The following is a 19,356-nucleotide window of genomic DNA, read 5'->3' as shown; positions in this document are numbered from 1 at the left end:
CTAAGATAGAGAAAGCACTCACAAAGTTGCTTTTAATAGATATTAATTAGTTTGAGTAAAAACTGCTGAAAGTTCAGAATAAGTTTCCACCACTCTTGGCAAAATATAACTTGTTCTAATTCCTTTCAAGATTTGGTTTCTCTTTGAATGTTAAAACCTTTGATAAGGAAGAAAGTTATTGCAGATGATTGCAAAGAAGTTACAGACTATCCAAACAGCCAGAAGTAAAGAAAAGTCTTTCTTTGTGGCAACAATGTTGTAACAATGTCAAAGTTCTTTTCTTATTTTTAACTCTCTCTCTGGGTTTCTCAAGGGGATGCTTTTCTCTTTCTCCTCCGTTATATTTCAAATTTATTACTGACCTTGTTTTTCCCCTCATTTTTAATATTTAAAATAGTTTTTTGTATGTATGACGCAGGTATTTGATGTCTATCCTTGATGTTTTTGTTCTGTTTTACTGCATGTAATTTGGGGTACCCTAATTCTTCCTAATTGGTTTTACCTCACTGTTTTTACTGGGAAAAGTGAACCGAGAGGAAGACAAATAAGCACTCAAAACATATTTTCATAATGTTACAGAATCAACACATCACTTTTTATATAATATTTTAATTAGGAATCTGCCGAGTAACATATTGGCTTCATTGGTTTGAGAAGGGGTGCAGCTGGCAGCATATTTTCCAGCTGGAAACAGATCTAAACTTGGATTATGTCAAAGCAAAGCAGCATCTCGATGAACCACTTTCTCCATCTGGTCAGCTTTGTTGGTTCGGTTTTTCCATTGTGAAATCCACAGGCATCGTTTTTGTAAATCTTACTTGAGCTACTTCTCTTTTCTTTTTGGTCTCTGCCTGGTGTATTTATTGCTAAATATTATCTTGAAAGGTTTGCAATGGAGTAAATGCTTAATATCTTATCTAATTTACCTTGTATATTGTATTTTTATTGCCTGCAAGGTAATAAGAGTTTAGTTGTGGTTCGTGGAGCAGCACAATATTTGGGGAAATATGTAATTGCAAACTTATTTTTAAATAGTATGATTACAATGTTGATTGAAATTAACACACATTTTCCTCACTATTCCTTTCCTATCATCACAGAGTGCCTAACATTCTTTGTAAGCCTTAGGGTATTAATGAGAGAGATTTATATATTGGCATAAAGCAGCATGAAAGGTCAGATGTGGCCAAAAATATAATTTGTACGCTAAATTTTAATGTACATAGCACCTAAGATATGCTTAGGTGCCACATCTAAGCGGTCTCTTTGTTGATATGGCAGACATTTATATTGTGGTGATAAATGCGATATATTGGGCATATTTCTTGCATTGGTATCTTCAGTATGAAGGTGTGGCTTGGCATGTTGAACTTTTAAACCTAATTTACATTCCATGCAGCATCTCTCCTAAGCAGTGGATGTCACTGTTGAGAAAAATATGCTTACACAGCAGAAAAGGTGCTGAAGGTGCTGACATGAAGCAGCTTGTTGTCACCTAAACAATGATGTGTTCAATTAATATATATCCCAAATAGTGTTTTGCCCATTTTTTCCAACTTAATGTCAACAAAAAGCTCAACACCAACTTAAGCTATTAAACAATTTTTTATATTTTTGGAGTACTTATTTTAATAAATGATGAAGATAAATGATGAAGATAAACAGTAACATTTGTTTTAGAAAATTTCTGTTCTAAACCCTCTTTTTTTAATTTTGTGTCCAATCCCCATTTGAGGTCATTGACTCATTAGATATGGCCCCAGAAAATAACTTGACCCAATACTGGTAGATATTAGGAGAAGAATATAAAAATTAGATTAATTTATAGGTTGTTAAAGCAGGTAAAAAATATGCCCCAGACGGTCATGAATTACTGCTCAGTTGGTACAAACCTTCCTGTGAAACATCTGACTTTTTACTTGTATAAAACAATCAAGATTGCAAAAGGAAGTAGCAATGTGATAAAAAATGTGTGCATTAAAACAACAGTAATGGCTTTTCATAAATACCCCAGTAGATCTAATTTCCATCCAGCCTTTGGAGCACATCCTTACATCATCTGTATTTTGACACTGCAGTCTTGTCTTGGGTGCAGTTGTTTCATTATAAAGACAAAATAAAAACTGACATTGCATCTTCCCACCTTGTAAGTTTCCTTATTGTCAGCAAATCCTTTAAAACCACCACATGTGTCCTCTTTCATTTGCCATTTCCATCTGTTCCTCTTTTGTGTCCATTTTGAGCTGTGAACTTTTGTTTGTAATGCTTCTGAAATAAAGCCACATTCAGCAGTCATCACCATAGTTTGTCCACTTTCCATTTCCAAACAGAAATACATTAGGAGATGATCACACCACCATCACCCCACTCAGGAATCTGGCAGCACTTAAAAAACCCCTGCTCTTCTTCGAATCTTCAGCTCATCCTAAGATTTGATCTAGAAATCTTCCCTGGCTGTGTAATTTCTGTTATCTAAGGGGCCAGGAGGTGACAAAAGTGGGTTTCCAAGAGTGCGACTTTACCTGAAGAAAGAAACGAGGCTAATCCCTGGGTTTCAATAAAGGGCTTGGAGCACACTGTTACTACAAGGTCACCCTAGGTAATATTTAAGACCAACATCAAAGTAAGAATGTGGTGTGTGAATTTCAATTTTTTTTTGTGTAACTTCTAGGTTGCCAGCTTCTAGTGTGTGTATCTCCTACTACTTTTGCATGGCTCTTGTTTATAAATGGTGACACAAGCCTTTTGTTTACGTAAATACACTGTGATTTTGAATGTTATCACATTGATCTCATATTTGTTCACATTTTTCTGGAGTTTAGGTAGCTGACATGTAACACTTGTTTTAAAAATCATAGCAATGCTGAGTAAGAAGCCTGAATGGGCAAACGGTGCTCTGTAGTCGCATAGTAAGCAAGAGATTGGTGTTTTAATACAGGCAGGTGGGATTCAGCAGTTCAGAAAATGCACAAACAGCACACTGGTGTGAGATTATTGTACAAGTTGTTCCCCCACCCCTAAAATACATCTCTACTGTGAAACTGTAATCTTACTTATTCTTTAGTATAGTGTACATTTCATTCTTTGAACATTTACCCTTCTTCAAACTTTTTTCTCCAACTTTCACACATTTAATGATTTATTATCCATGAACTTACCAGATGCCACTGTGCTGCTAAAAAAAATCAAAAGAATCATGATCTGCTCAAAGGCTTAAGCTTCCATCGTTTTTAATTTAGAATGATATTTTGGGGATTTATTGAAGGTGGTGGCAGGCGATGGTATGCTGTGTGTGAATGTGGCTGGAAAGGAGAAGAAATTGAAGACGAGGGTTTATTTTCTGAAACTCTTTCTTTTCTGAGCTGAGATTTCATTAAAACGAGAGAATATGTCAGTCAAATATTCTGGCAGACTGACGGATCTCTCCATTCCTCAATGGCAAATACACTGAATATACAGCTTTTTAAAAATGACTCTTAAAGAAAACAAGCAAATTTTCTCAACATTTTGGTTCATCAATGGAATAAATCAGAACATTTTAGGTTGGAAGACAGCTTAAACTTATTTTATCATTTTGTTCTCACGAGCAATGCGCTTTTGCTATTATTCCCTCTGTAAGTGTTATTTTTAACTGGAAGGAATCCAAACTAATCCATCACTAACAACATTTTAAACTCGTACTATTTTTTTGCTCTTCTGAAGTCACAAATTTAAAATGAAAGCAGTGCTGAGGCTGATATACTCATGACACCTTTGAGTTCAAAGGCTCGCCTCTCTGTTTGAAGAATCATTTCAGACAGGAAGGTGTTTCAAAGCTTCCAGCTCAGTCGGGGATAAGAATTTTAAACCTGGTTTGAGGCTTTGCAAATATCATGAGCGTATAATGAATGGGTTTGTACATTTTTCTTGAGTTTATTCGTGGTGTTCAAAGTTTTCACACTTGCTAAACATTATTAATTATCTACTCTGAGACTAAATGTGTTGCATTCTTGTCAGACATTGCTAAATTATTGTCCTACAGTAAAATATTTTACAGTAAAGTTGAGTCTTAGTCTTTGCAGTAAAGGTAGAGATATTTAAAAGCTAAAAAAACAACACATGACAGCAAATTAATGTGAGAAATAATTAAATGGACAAAATAAAGCACAGATAAAAACACAAAAATGCATGTAAAATACACTAACGTAAATAACACCAGTTGTTGAAATAATTTTTAAACTCCTAGACTCCTAGAGCTTCAAAAGGAAATTTGGAGTTTCTTTTAATATGATGATCAGATTTAAATATAAAAGCTGTAAAAGCTGAACTTAGTAAAAGCAGAATATGCATAGCTTCCACAGATTTATCAGAAGTAAAAAAAATTGAAGGCAAATGATAAAAATCTGATGATTGTTATTAAGCAACAAAAGTTATACAGTCATAGGGAAAAAACTGTGGGTGAACAGAATAAATGTACAACTTTTATAGCCTTAGGGTAGAAAAATGTTCTTAACTCTTGCGGTGTGCAGCAGAAAGTACTTCTGTATAACTTGCTTGACATCAGCAGGCTGAACGAACAGACTGTGGTCACAGTGGATATTCTTTTAGTGTTCTTTTTGCTCTGCAGAGACACTGTTCCTCATGCTTCACTCATACTGTCCCAGTTTGAATTGCTGTGGCCTCATTTGTCTTCATTTTACACTTTTTAAATAGTGGTTTGTTGCTTTTTTGTGTTCCAAAAAAGCATCAAAGTATTAGTCATAAATCCTAATGCTTGGGAAACTTTGCCCATCCACAATGTAAGACAAGTTATTTTAAAGCTTACTGAGAGAAAAAGCAGTAGGAGTAATTAATCAAATGTTTATACCCAGGGACATTCTTTTCAAGTAAAAATTTTCAAGTTGTTTATACTTTCTGTAAATATCTTAATAGTTTATTGCTTAAAAGAAGCCTGACCACCTGAAGAAGGTCACCATACAAGTCAATTGACCCAAACCCACACGTATACTCTTTGGCCACTCATTACCTGTATAGATGTAGTAAAGATGACTGAAAGAGCATCAGAATGGGAAAGAAAAGGGATTTGGTGTTTTTGACAGATGGTCTGGGCTGAGTTCATAAACTGCTGATCTACTAAGATGTTCACACAAACCCATCTCTCTCTGATTTACAGACAACAGTCCAGAAAGAAAAACAATATTCATCAGCCACATTTGTGTTGACAAAATTCTCTGGTTAATGTTAGAGGCCAGCAAATTAAAAGGAAAGGCTGCTTTAAGATAAGAGAAGAAACAGTGGCTCAAGTAAGTTGTTACCACCAAAGTGTGCAAAATACCATCTAAAAATCCATAACACAGATGGATGAGCAGCAGTAGGGTCAGAGTTTGTTGTAAACAGGACAGATCCACCCTGCTTTTAATAAGCAGGTCAGGCTGGTGAGATAATGGAGAGGTTAACACTTTCTTGTCATTTACTTGAGGTTGTTAGTAAAAATTCAAAGAATAGTTTAAACAGTACAGCTTGAGTATTGACCATGTAGGTCTGCTGAAATCCTTTGGGATGTGGTGGAATGAGAGATTTACTTCATAATATGCAGCCAATAAAGCTGCTGCAACTATGTGATGCTGTCATGTTAGTTTGAACAAAAATCTTTCAGTCACCTTCTTGAATGTATGATATGAAGACTCCAGACAGTTCTGACGGCAAAACAGGCACTACCAAGGAGTAACCAATAAAGATGATACATTGGTGCTTAAATGGCTTTTGGTGTCCTAGAATGAGCAGTAGAGGTCTGATCTTAGATAACCAGAGGACAATGGGGGGATATAATTTTCTTTAGCCCCCTGTTATTTTTTTTAGCTTGTAAACTGAAATAATTGCGGAAAGAAATGCACATTTAGTGCCACAATATAAAAGTAGACTTACTATCTCACTTAAGAAATGAACTCTTATCCTCAGTTCATTTGTCCTTGTCTCCAATTGCCCCATAAATCTGTGAATGGTTTTTCATTTTTCTCTCCCTTGTGTATTTAAGCAGAACCTGATCTAAATGAGTGCTTTCCTTTGAAAATACTGTGCTAAAATCGCCAGTGTGCTCCCCAGAAGACTCAGTGAAGCTCACTTGGTGTAAATGCATCCGCCTGCAGCCCACTCAAATTGGCAATGTCTTCGAGACAAATTACTTCCCTTTTCTATGTATGTCCTTCCTTCGTGACTTTTTCTCTCGGCTTCTCTATTATCCTCTACCTTACTCTCTCTAATAACACTGTAAAAGCTCTGCAATAGTTTGTGTTTACTGTCAATAACTTCCCATTTTCTGCACCATCCTTGCAATTTTATTACCAATTTGTTTGTGCAGAAAGAGCTGCTGTCAGCAACAAGGGTGGAAGCTGGCGATAGTCAGACAGTTTGAGGAACATTTTAGGGATGCTATATTTCTTGTGCAAGTTCCTGTTACTCCAGTAAGTTCAGAAAACACTCTCCTCTCCTCAATTTCCATCAACTTTCCTGGCTAGGTCTATTGATTGGTCCAGCTTACTGATCCACAAAAACTGGGAGAGGAAAGAAAACTGTTTGACTTGGGCCTCCAGAGCCCCAGTGCTGGCAAACATTACTTCTGTCAACCACTTTTCTCCAGAACTAAAGTAAAGCACTGATTGTTTGAGGAAAGAAAAGCTCTGGTAAGTCAAGTATCAGTCCTCTGTTTTAGCAGAGGTGTTTGGCTGAAGCTAGCAATGGTTTTCAAAATAATAAAGTAAATGTTAACAGATTTGTGAATTCTTAGATTAGAATTCATTTCACTAACATTTTCAGGCTGTATATGGGTGAATGAATTAGACCTTTTTGCCAATTCTATTTTCAGTGTTTGTTTTAACAAATACAAATATTCACATACTGTTTCCCCTTTGATGCTCAGCTTGTTGTATTTCTAATGGTCGTTTAAACTTTTTAAGCTGCAAACATCTGTACTGGTGGTGATGAAAACCTTTTGATTTTGATGAAACATAGCCACCCTAATAAGTTTCTTCTGCCCTCCCTTCTGCCCTGCTAAGATTTGTAGTGAATGCCAGGCTGTGAAAAGCTGAAGCAGTTGTGTTTTGTTTGAGATGTCTGGATGAAAATATGTATTGTGTTGGGATTTGTTGGGCTGGAGAAGTTCCAAATTTGGCTTTCCTCCCTTGTTCCAGACAACTGTGGTTTTAGGAGAATTACATTCTTAAAATGTTTCTATTTTTTGTGCTTTGATGTGTTGCTGGCATCAATTATATTGACATCTACTGACTCAGCATTGTGTATTTCTTCATTTCAGACATGTCTGCGGCATCATCTTGACTGTGGTGTTTAAAAATGAATAAAGAAAAACATCAATAACATCGCATGTGGGGGTGACAGGGTGTGTGTTTTAGTTAAAGTAGAACGTTTACATTTCAGATTTGGGATTCAAAAGCTGCCACTCCACCCCAGGACAAGTGAAGATTTGTGCATTAACTGACATGCATTTGTTCTTTGGTTAATGTGTATCTTTCCTGGGATTTTTACAATTGCTACCAAATGTTTGGAGGTGGTCAGAGGAATTTTTCCCCCTGATTTGTTTGTGATACTAATTCCGAGATGTCCATTAATTCCAGACATCAACAACCTACTCCGACTCTGACCCTTGATTTTTTGTTATTTTTTGTTTTGTTTTAGTTTGTTTGCAGTGTCCCAGAGTGTTGTGCTGACTCTGGATGGTCTCACTGGCTATTAAAGACGTAAAGGGATCTGTCAACATTCATAATTAACATATTTTTAGTAAGCTGGAGATGACTATGCAGATATAATTATGGGATGTGAAAGGAGTGTAAAAGAGATAAGATGTTGAAAATTAGGAGGAAACAGTGCAACAAAAGAGCTGATTTTACATTTTTTGTTGCCAAAGGTCCTGGTGATTGCAGGTGATGATGCAGCAGCTTGGGCCCTGCAGTGATTTATTATCTGATAACCACAATCTTTATATTCAAAAGAGGTCTTGTGTAAAAACAAACATGGCTGTTTTTGATATTGATTTATGAAGATATTAAAAGTGGTGTTACGGGGGCTGGAAGAAGATCTATACTCGCAATGGAAAAATTTACATGCAGGTATTTGTAACTAATGGTTATAAAACAATCTGTTGGATACACAATGTTATTTTTTATTAAAAATAACTGTAAAGTACAGCATGTCTACTTTATAGCTACATAAAATACATTTCAATTTACCTAAACTCCCTTCCTTATCTTCTGAGTTTCCCATTTCACTTAAAAGAAAAGATACTTTTATATAAGATAGTTCCCAATATCACATCAAGTAAGTGATTAATTTTAGCTACTGAGTATTGTTTGTTTTTGACTGAGTGATCCTATTTGAAACACAGTATCTCTTTTACCAGGAGATCTGGTTAAGATGGCATAAACACCATCTAAATTAAGCTTAGAGGAAAAAAAATTAAAAAGTTTACAGGATGCAAACACTATATAAAATAGCATAGCTTGTAAAACTATGGCAACTAAAATCCAACAGTTTATTTCCAGGAAAAGACTAATTAAAGCAAACTTGATTTGATAAGATAGTTATATAAAGAAACATGATGAGAGGGTTAGTAAAGACAGACCAAAATAATAATAAACACGTAAAAGCTAACATATTCCGGCAATGGTACTAACATCAAGTCATTGTTCTTGTTACAAATTACATAATTCAACATAACCCAGCTCCCTTGCAGAAAGATGGTTTCTGGTAAACATTTTTCTCCTGAACTATCATGGCATTTTATCCCTTCTTCTGATAATGGATAAGTCTAGTGGCACTATAGGGGCATTTGATAAATATATCCAAATATTGCCAGTGGTGGGTGCAAACGTCCATCCCTGAATACCTAATGTACACCTAAATTTAACGCCATCTTCTGACTAGAATTACATTCTTGAAATTATGTCTTCTTATTATATCAAGGAACAATGAAACTTGTTGTATCATTATATGAGTCCTGTTTTCACCTTCTTCCTTTGTAAGGATGAAATTATTTTATAATCAGACATTGTTGTTGGAACATTTATTGTTTTTTTATAGCAGCCACAAAGCAGTCTGTTTAACATATGAGAATGTTTCCTTCCACTCTTTGTGCCATGTTCCTTCACTTAAAATGCTCACAAAGAGAACTGCAAGGGACTATAATGCATTTCCCCTATAACACATACACACACACACGCCCACATACACACAGTTGAGCAAATCTCCTGAGAGACTCCAAGTTGGTTTCTTGCTTGGTTTTTGCTCCATTTATTTCAAACTCACATTCTGCTGCTAAAGTGTGACTCCCAGTGGTTTTCTACGTTTAGATATTGGACCTTTAAGAAATTTTAAATATTGCATGCACCAGTGGGTGGATGGATTTTCTGTTTTCAGTAGCCAAACATTCTGAAGCTTTTCACATTTTTTTTTATCCATTCACCATTCTAGTGGGAATCTTACTTGAAATGTGCAGTGTATGTGCTGCATTAAGTTTAAAAGAGGGGCTTCTTTTTTAATATGGGTCTGTCATGTTGTCAGCTTCATTGCAGTAAGGTTTTTTTTTTCAACCTGAAACTATACAATTTAAAACTAAAACTAAATGTAATAGTAAAATCCCATTCATATGGTTTCCCTGTCTTATATTCTCTGCTGTACAAAGTATTGCCTCCAGAAAGTGAGCTTTAAAAAGGTGTTTTAATTAGCAATTTATAAATAAAAAAAACTGCAAGCTGTACTGTTTTTCTTGGGGCATCCCTACTTGGCTATTTCACTTTGAGCTGTTACACATTGTGTTCTGTTTTTAATTATTTTATGTCTTTAGAAGCATTGTGCTTTGTTTTCTATAAACCACTTTTATAGCTGAGGACAAAATGATTAGCCCCCATGAAAACTGTTTTAATAGAATTTTCCAGGTGCTTTCAACATGAACATGCTATGTTAACTTGGCATGTTTGCAGAATTTTAACATTACAGTAGAAATTCATTGATTGTTCAAAACCCTCAAAATTATTAGCCTCTTAAAAGCTAAAACATTAAGCAGGAGCTAACATGACTCTCTTGAACTTTCAACAGTCCATCCTTGTTACAGGAACCTGATTTCTAGCATCCAGTCTTGTTTGCTTCCTGTTGTATTCCATTCCTGATGTGTTTTTAAACTGAAGTCCGGGTCCTTTTTGTATAGACGTGTACTGAAACACAAAAATCACTGATTGGTAAGAATTTGGGTTTTAAATTCACAGTTTGGTATATTTTTGCTACAGTTCAATAGATCAATATTTTTTTTATAAATATATTTTTCCTTGGATGGCAGTAAATATTTTACAATTTCTGAAATTAGTTTTTATCATATTCTAAAACTTAAAGCAATAAGTATAGAACTACCTTGAGAATTGGTTGGATTGGAAGTAGCATGAGCAGGCATAACCAGTGCCTGAATAAATAGACTATGCACAATATAACCTCATTAAAATGGTCAGTTTAATTTCTTAAAAGTTTTTAAAATAAAGTTTCTGCTCATATTTGAGAATAAAACATGCAGTGCGCACAGGAATACACACATACACATTCAGCATGTTTTCAAGTATAAAACAAGGCTATTTTCGTTTGGCACACGTGCGTACTAAATAAGAGGGTTGCACCAGATATTTTTGGCATAACTGCATGTTAAACTCCTATTTTGGTATCATGTCTGTTCCTGCTTTGTTTCCATTTGGACAGAAATGCTTCTGCTCGTCTCTTTCGGATAGCCGGTTGTTGTGGTAGTAACGCAGCCGCAGTTATTGATTGGCGCTGCCTCTGTTGTGATGTTGTGTTGCTACGCCAACGATTCTACAGGTGCGTGATCTTTGTCCTCCCACACCTTTGACCCACTGCAGTGCACAGCAGCAGTGGTATGCTATATGAATCAAACATCAGTTTCTCTGATGGAACGAAGGATTTTCAGTGTTTCCCAGCAGGAAGCCAAGTCTCATCTCTGCATGGAGTCTGAGTTTCATTGTTGTGACTTTTTAGTCTAGAAGAGAAGCTGTAGATGCAGTAGTATGGTGGAAATTATTTCAGAAACATTAAGAAATTCCCTCAATAATTACGCAGAACTCTAAACATGCTACAGAGATTGTTGCACAAAAATCTAAAGTAATAAAATTCCAGATTTGAAGGCATAAAAGCTGAAGCTGTCTTGCATTTCTCCTGTAAATTCCTGGTAAAATTGTTTTGGTTAATAAAAGCAGATTTCTGTATCATTTGCCTGCCACTGTGAAACTGATTTCAGGTTGCTGGAACATCTTGTGAGCCTTCAGCGATAACAATAGGAAAAGTACTTTCTCAAACCCATGACTTTGGAAAACATACTGACTTGAGGCCTTTCAGTTTACTCAGCAGAGCCATTTGCTTTATCATCAACAAGAGATCCATGAAAGCTATGACTTTTGAAAATATTTTTATTTTCTCAATGTTTTCCCATCAGTCTAATTATTATTCCTTTTGTTCTTGACTATTTTTTTATCCTCTCATCTTTACAAGTTTATCTAAGCTAGTTAAATGGTGCTGCATAGTGTAAAGAGATGCCAGAAAGAGAGCTTCAACCAAGAGGCAAAATTATGAGAATCACCACTAGTTATGATATTGTAGAATATTTTGATGGCAAACTATTTTTTCTCTCACTCTTTTGCTTTGTCATCATTATGCTCTGCACAGCAATTCTTGGCCTGTAAAATCTTTAGCTGGTGTGGGGATCAAGGATCATGAATATTTGTCACCATGCTTTTTCTGATACGACACAAATAAACATTGTGATAACAATTGAACTTCTATATGTTGTGCTGCTCTACTAATAGCTGTAGTGATTAAAACTAATCTTTTCATTGTGTCACTTTTTAGTAGGTAATATTTATGAGGCGACAAGTAAACAATATGTCTTCAAAGATAATGTGAGAATGGAGAAGTATTTGTCAGTTGTTTATCATTATCTCATAGATATAAAGTTGTTATCCTCAAGAAATCCAGCCAATTATATCCAGTCACTGATTTTGTGGTAATCTATCCTCTAAACAAGCAGTCAGTGACTGTGGAAAAAAAAAATCAACTATGTTTTCAACATAAAGCAGAATCTAGCTCCTGGGGGTTGAGATGACAGAAAGGAGTCAAACTCTGTTAAACTCAGAAGCATTGAGCCAGGAGTTTGCTCTGTATCAAAGAAGAACACCAGAATACGCTGCAGCAATAGCTCTGATAGTGGCTTTTTGTAGGAGAGAAACACACAAGAAAGAGAAGCAGCTTAAAGACGTTTAGAAACCAGTGCCATTATTAGGATGAAAAGCAGAGAAAACTCAGGTAATGGCAGTAATATCTCCTTCACTGTCTTTATTTAGTAGAGAGATACATCTAAACACAAAGTCGCTTTATCAGATCTAATCAATATGTAAAGAAAAAAATGGTGAGATAACATGAAGTATGATAAATGGCTGCATAGATATGCAACACAAGTCTGCCAAACCCATTAACTGAAACATGGAGTCCATGTTTTACTAACAAATCATTTCTGCCGAGACTTTTGTCATAATTCTTGAGATTTTTGTCTTTTAAAGTTGCCAAAGGAGTCACTGGCAGCAAAACAGACTATCAGTTTCAGATAAAACAGGAGGAATTTCCTGGGAGGTTTTGTTTTGTGAGACGTGTGCTCTGGGTTCACTTAGAGGTTGGATTGGCTATTTTTTATTTTTTTGTAGTCATTGTTGTGACAAGATAAAAGATCACTTTCAATATTTTTCCCTAAGACTCATGACTGCCTTCCCCCTTTTCTATGTTTGTATAATTTATTTCATCTTGTTTTACTTTGTCAGTCAAGCGCATTCACAAAACAAAACAATGTTGAAAATATTATTGTAACCAGCCGGGCTTCTGATTTGTGAATAGATTTTAGGATCTGGTACGTAGCCTGAGTAATATGTTGTGCATCCCCCAATTGCCAGATAACAAATTAAATTGGTGCTGTAAGACAAAAATGAATGCATTGTTTGTGATTAATTTGTGATGAAATATCTCCTCCCTGACCAGTTGTTGCCTTTTTTGTTGTTACTCTGGGAAATTGCTGGAGTTCTGCTTGCTTTGAAAGGATTTCCTGCTGGAGGGAATCTGATTCATGTTGTCTGTTTTCCACTGTCTTATTTGAGCCCACCTCCAGAGAGCAAGCAGAGACATGTTGTATTGATAAGAGATGACATTGTGCTGTTGGGGAAAAAAACAACTCCAGCTTACGACATTCAGTCTCTCCAACTGATAGCTTGTTGTACAAAGACTCCCTGCTTTATTTACATGTGTTAAAGTGCTCTGAGCAATTTGATTTATCTGTCATTGTGGTAAGTCTTGGAAACAAATGTGCTCTGAAGCAAAACAATTTTTTCAGTTTAAATTTAAGCAGTTTGCATGATTCAGTGGTTCGTGCATTTTTGCCACTCATTGATATGAAGGAAGCATAATTTTTTAATCAGATTGTTCCCTTTATTGCAGAGAAGCTCCACATATATTGCTTGTGCCCTTTTGTTAGAAATAAGAAATGTCAGACGAGATAAACAAATAAGCAGAGCAAGGCCCACCTTTTATAGCCTTTTGAAATTTGCTTTAGGATGGTGGAAGGTTGAGAGTCTTTAAACAGATTTATGTTCAGTGAAACGATGATAAATCATTTTGTAGTCTTGTCTTACTTCAATGTGGCCATTGTGTAAGGACATCTTGTATTTGACCTTGCTGACAACCCCTACGTAGTTTCTTATCTCTGTTTTCTGAAACAAAGCAGATCACAAACAATTTTTTAAAAATTGTATTCAGTCAGTATTGTCTAGTTTTGACAAATCCATGTATTGCATGTATAGCAGTTTGTCGAATCTAATGCGTGAAAGGAGTTAATTTTTTTATATAAATGGAATAAAGCTTTCATAAACTGCATTTTAAAATATCTCAGATCATTACAGGGTTATCCAGTTTCAGTTTGATCAGTCTAATGGTGCTATCAGACTGAAAAAAGCACCTGTTGTGCTGCACTCAGAAGACCATTCATTTGTATTGCATGCACTGCGCACCAACAGTTTGCCCTCTACCAAATGAAGCCTGTGGCATGGTCAGAGTTGAAATTTGTTGAACTTGGACCGCTGTGCGCTTTGACGCTTACTCACAGCCAGTAGACACAGAATATCTATCAAACTGCTCCCCACCGAGTAGAAAGTAGCCAGTCAATGTGGAAACTGATCTTTTTCACAAGCCAAACACTGCCCTCTGAATCATTCATCACATATTTTTCTTTCTTTCCCCATCTGTCTCATATGCAGGGGTAATTCTGCTGTTGGCTTTATTTGCGGAAAACAAATGCATAATTATAGCTACAAGAAATTCAGCTTTGTCAATAAAATATCTATTTGCTTGATATTTTGAAAAATGTGTCTTTTTTGCTGTATTCTGCTGTGCCTGGAAATCCAGACACAGATTTACCGTTTAACTCCTGCAGAGAGCTCAGTGCGTGCCATGTTTGAAAGCTGCGGAAGTGTTTTTTCTAATTCTAACTAGAGGTGATCAAATGTTGTGCATACTGATTAAAAAGGTTGCTGAGGGTTATTTTGGTTTGGTTTGGGACAATTTTGAGTTGATTTGTTCAAATGGAAATCTGAGCAATTTTGCATTTTACATTAAATGGTAGTATTTCTACAAAAAACGGAAATAGATTGGTACGAAAACAACTGAAACATTAGCAGCACATTTAGGTGAAATAGATTTAAAATAATAAATTTCTGTATAGAAGAAGGATTTATGTGATCCATTGTATCACCATCCTCCTATGTCCAAGTTTAAACTTTTCCTTATTGTTTTGTGCTTGTTTCTTTGAGTCTATTACTTTGATCTGTCTCATGTCACCACACTGTAAAGATTATTTTACAGATTTTTTTTACTTTCACACAAGAGCTAATATCCATGCATTAAGTTTTAGTAGATGCATTCCCTTCCCTTAACCCAAAGTTTGTCTGAATCTCAGCTAAAATTAAGATTAAGTTTAGAAAGTTTTAAAAATGTAAATAAAAACCCTCTGACATTGTACAGAAGCTAGCAAACTTATATTTTATTATTTCAAAGCTTGGATCATAATGATTATTTTAAAACTAAATAAAAAAAATGTTGGAGGGTAATTCATTGGCAAATCTGTGGAGTTACACTGCATTTATTCAGTTTGCTCATAGAAATTAGATAAACTGTGTAAACTTACTAGAAAAGGAGAAAAAAGCATCAAAGAAGCTAAATAAAATATGTAAATGTATTTTACAGAGATGCAGCAGGTGATTGATCTACTACTAGACTGTGTTTGGCTCCCAACACATTATTCAGAAAGTTTCTAAGTAAGAAAATGTGTTTATCAGCTTCAGCATGCAGGGGATTTTTTGCCAATAAAAAATGACTTTTTACTTTCCGTCAGTTGAGAAAGTTTTGGTGCACTGCAAAACAAATCCACATAACGGTTTCCATTTTCAATGATTTTCATCTTTAGAAAAATGTTTTCTTTCCCATCCACTGGCACCAGTCAATCTTTAATTTAGAACAGCTGCTGCAGGGAAAATGTCAGTCGCATTGTTTAACATTGTGGTTTATGTGTTATAATTGTGTGTTTGTTCTTTATCCAGTCCTGATCAATACCCATTATTCTCTTTGCCTTGAGCGATCCCAATTTAATTACCACTGTAGCTTCGAGGAGTGATGCTTTGCCTCTGCTTTGTCCACTGACCAATGTGTCCTCACTCTTGTTTTACAGATGATGAAGTTTGCCTGGGACAACTACAAGCGATATGCCTGGGGCAAAAATGAGCTGCGACCTCTGACGAAAAACGGCCACCTCGGCAACATGTTTGGTGAGTTTCTACAACTCAGCTGGTGGTGCAAAGTCCAATAATGGTCATTCTGTGTGTTTTGTACAAAGGTGTTGCAACTATTTATTCCTTGGTAAGTTTCATTCACAAATTAGAACAAATCCCTGAACTAAAAAGGGAGATATTGTCGTCAGAAAAGTAACCAAAATCAATCATCAAAATGTTAATTTATTTAATTTTCATGATCTCATTGAAACTCAAAATCCAGCTTCTCAAATTGCAAATATTACAACACACCCATCAAAAGTGCTTTAAATACAAAATGTAACATTTTGACCATCCTATAGGGGAGACTGCTGACCTCACTAAAGGTCATTGCTAAAGAAGGCGGTAGGTAACAAGGTGCTAAATCCAGCCATGTTAATGGAATGTTGAGTGGAAGGAAAAAGTGAAGAGGAAAAGCCAATATTGTCAAGCAAAGGTCTTTCTAAAAATGTGGGGATGTTTGACTGTGTTTGGGTTACTTTAAGAGCAACACTAATCCTGTAGTCTGTTTGCCTCCATGTCACACTGCATTAATGCAGTAATTATAGCAAAAGAAGCCCCAAGCAAGTATGCATTGTGCATACTGTTTCCTATATGGACATAATTTTCAGTAATTGGATATTTCTGTGATTAAAAATAATTTTTTGTCAGTGTAGGATAATTTTATGACAAACAAAATTTTGTGCTTTTATAATTCATAACCAACTCAAGAGAATTAAATGCCTAACTTGTCCTTTTTTGTGTAATAAACTATATAGTATGAGTTTTGCTTTTTGGATCACTGGAAAAAAGACAATTAGATATTTTAACTAGGATGTACATATAAATGGAAGTGACATGTTTTAGTGGAAGAACTGATAGATTTAACTTTAAAACAATTAAGGTTTTAAAGAGAGAATTGGGATACAAAACGGCCCCTTTTTCATTGACGTACAGCAAATTCCCCATAAAATTTTAAGCTGACTAATTATTGGTGCCAACAGTTCAAGCTTTTCTTTGTGCTGCATTTGAACCACGACGGAAATAGACAAGCAGTATAGATCGCTTCCCTTTTCAGCATAGCTATTTTTTTATAATTAGACATACTCTATTTGCATCAACGGAAAATGGATCAGGTTGCAGGGGATTGCACTAAGACTGTGTTGATTTATTTTTTTAATTTACTTTTTTTATGTCAGACAGACATTTCACCAAGAGAGAACAACACATACAAATATGCAAGTTCTACGTTTTAAGTGCACCCTATTACCAAACATACCTACATACACACATACATGCAAATACACTATATATTTTATTATTGTTTTTTATCTGCTGCTACATCAGATTATTGAACAGCAAAAATCATAGTTTGGCTCAGTAGATTTTATGAAAATATTATTAAAAATGTTGATGAAACATCATTTTTTAGATTTGTATAATAATTTCATTGGATCAAATGGTAACGCCACTCTTCTACAATAGACTACAATAATCTCTGTGTGCAGCAGTCGTTATGTTCTGAAGGATATATCTATGATCTAAATGATTTATAAAATTGGACTCTTGATATTAAATGCAACAAGTTTCAGATGTTTGCGTCGTGTTGTGCTCTTGGCACCATGTTGTTCTCAACTTTCACCCACCATGGAAATTTTCACACAATGCCAGGGGATTGAGCCACCAGCCTCTAATTGGAGCAAGATCCAGAGGGATCCTCAGGTCCTCTTCATCGGAGCATATTAGGCTCTTCTCACTACTGTGCTTGAGGGAAATCCCACAATGCGGGCCTTAATAAAAGGCGGATCAGCTCTTAATAAGACTGGATCCATGGTGTCTTTCAAACCTGAGGTCCCACTCCCTCTTATCTGTAGAGATTCAACATTATTGAAGATGATGATGGCACAAGCTTTTTTTTTTTTTTTTGCAAAAAAGCTGTTTCCTTTGGTGCTGCAGCTCCTGTGAGACTGTGAATCAGAAGTCTGTTTAAAGTAAAGCTGCTAAATCATGAGTCATTACATTTCAAAGCAACATATCCAGAATTACTTTCTGATGTAAAATAACAGAAATAATTTCACCACCAAGTTAGGCAGACATTTGGAAGCACCTGTTTGAAATAAATTCTTTCTGAAACTACCTGGGGTATAATGTACTGAGGGGGCTAGTAAATTAAGTTTTGCACTTTTAATTGTAGTTATGTAGAGCATTTCTGGTTTCACTTTAATGTTATTATTGCAGAGAAATATGCACTTTGTTAAGATGCAAAGAAACAATTATTTCGACAGCCTTGCTCTCTTCCTACCAAAGCTGTATCAGAGCAAAACCAGGGATGGTGCTAAAACCAGTTCTAACACATTTCTATGCTTTTATCTAAACCACTGGTGTCAAACTCCAGTCCGCAAAGGCTGATGTGCTGCAACCTTTAGATGTGTCTCTGCTGCTGCTCGGCGAATCAAATAATTAGGTCATTAGCAGGACTCTGCAAAAACTTCCCTGCATGGCGGGGAGGTCAGGCAGTCATTTGATTCAGGCCTTCTGGACCATGGAAATATGTTCAAGTTGCAGCATGACGGCTCTCATGGGCTGAGTTTTGACACACCTGAGTTATGCCATCAATCAAACTGAATAGAGAGCATCTGTGAACTGCAGTTTCAATTTTATAACAGATTCTCAAATGCATTTCAACTTGGTCTTGGACTGGGCCATTCTGACACATGAATATACAGTGGCGTTTACACACCACAACCCTGGCAGATATAGGTTTAAAGTAATATTTTAACGTTTTGGAGTGACGCAGAGACCCGACTTGGGTCTGTGGAATTAGTAAGTTTCCCTTTTCCCTGTTGAAGCAAAGCCTCCTCACAGCATGACGCTGCCACCACCAAGTTTTTACAGAACAGAGTATGAGTTCAGGGTCATGTTAGGTGTTAGTTTTCTTTCACATCAGCAGTTTTGCATGAATGCAATGTTTAGAGTCTTATCTGAACACAGCACCTTCACCCCCATGTTCATCGTTATCCCTAAATAATTTGTGGCAAACTGCAAATGAGACTTATTTTAGGTTTTTCTTCCCCACCAATGCTATTCTTCTTGCAACTCCTCCCTAAGGCCAGTTTGCTACAGTGCAGTGATTTTATTGTGTGGAACAGAATAACTTATAACACTATGTGGAATGAATCTTCATAATATAAATTTCACTTTCTGAAGTGGGTGACAAAAAGCATTAAACTTTTTCACGATATTCAAATCCTCCGAGATATACTGTATTTGAAGCACTTATGTGTTTAGCCCAACCCTTTCTTTCTGGGAAGTCTACTGTCTTGCACAGACAAAAAAACAAAGAGAACTTGACGTTTTTAGGTTTTTTTTGGACATTGTATCTTTCTTTGTAGAGAGGGAATGAGCCTACAAGAATGTTATTTATCAGCTGTTTTAGAATAATACACTTTCAAAATGGGGATTTATCTGTCCAACACTA

At 35.8% G+C, this 19,356-nt stretch overlaps 1 protein-coding gene across 2 annotated transcripts in view; it reads left to right on the top strand.

Annotated features, from left to right (window-relative positions):
* LOC116717296 (mannosyl-oligosaccharide 1,2-alpha-mannosidase IA) overlaps positions 1 to 19,356 on the top strand; it is a 213,724-nt gene that overhangs the window by 73,318 nt on the left and 121,050 nt on the right. For both annotated transcript variants that reach the window (XM_032558561.1, XM_032558562.1), the window contains exon 2: positions 15,800 to 15,896. In XM_032558561.1, coding sequence (XP_032414452.1) covers positions 15,800 to 15,896 — 97 coding nt within the window. The remainder of the gene's footprint in view (positions 1 to 15,799; positions 15,897 to 19,356) is intronic.

The sequence above is a fragment of the Xiphophorus hellerii genome, chromosome 3, assembly GCF_003331165.1.
Source record: "Xiphophorus hellerii strain 12219 chromosome 3, Xiphophorus_hellerii-4.1, whole genome shotgun sequence".
Classification (NCBI taxonomy): domain Eukaryota; kingdom Metazoa; phylum Chordata; class Actinopteri; order Cyprinodontiformes; family Poeciliidae; genus Xiphophorus; species Xiphophorus hellerii.
This window is presented reverse-complemented; position numbering and strand designations above follow the sequence as displayed.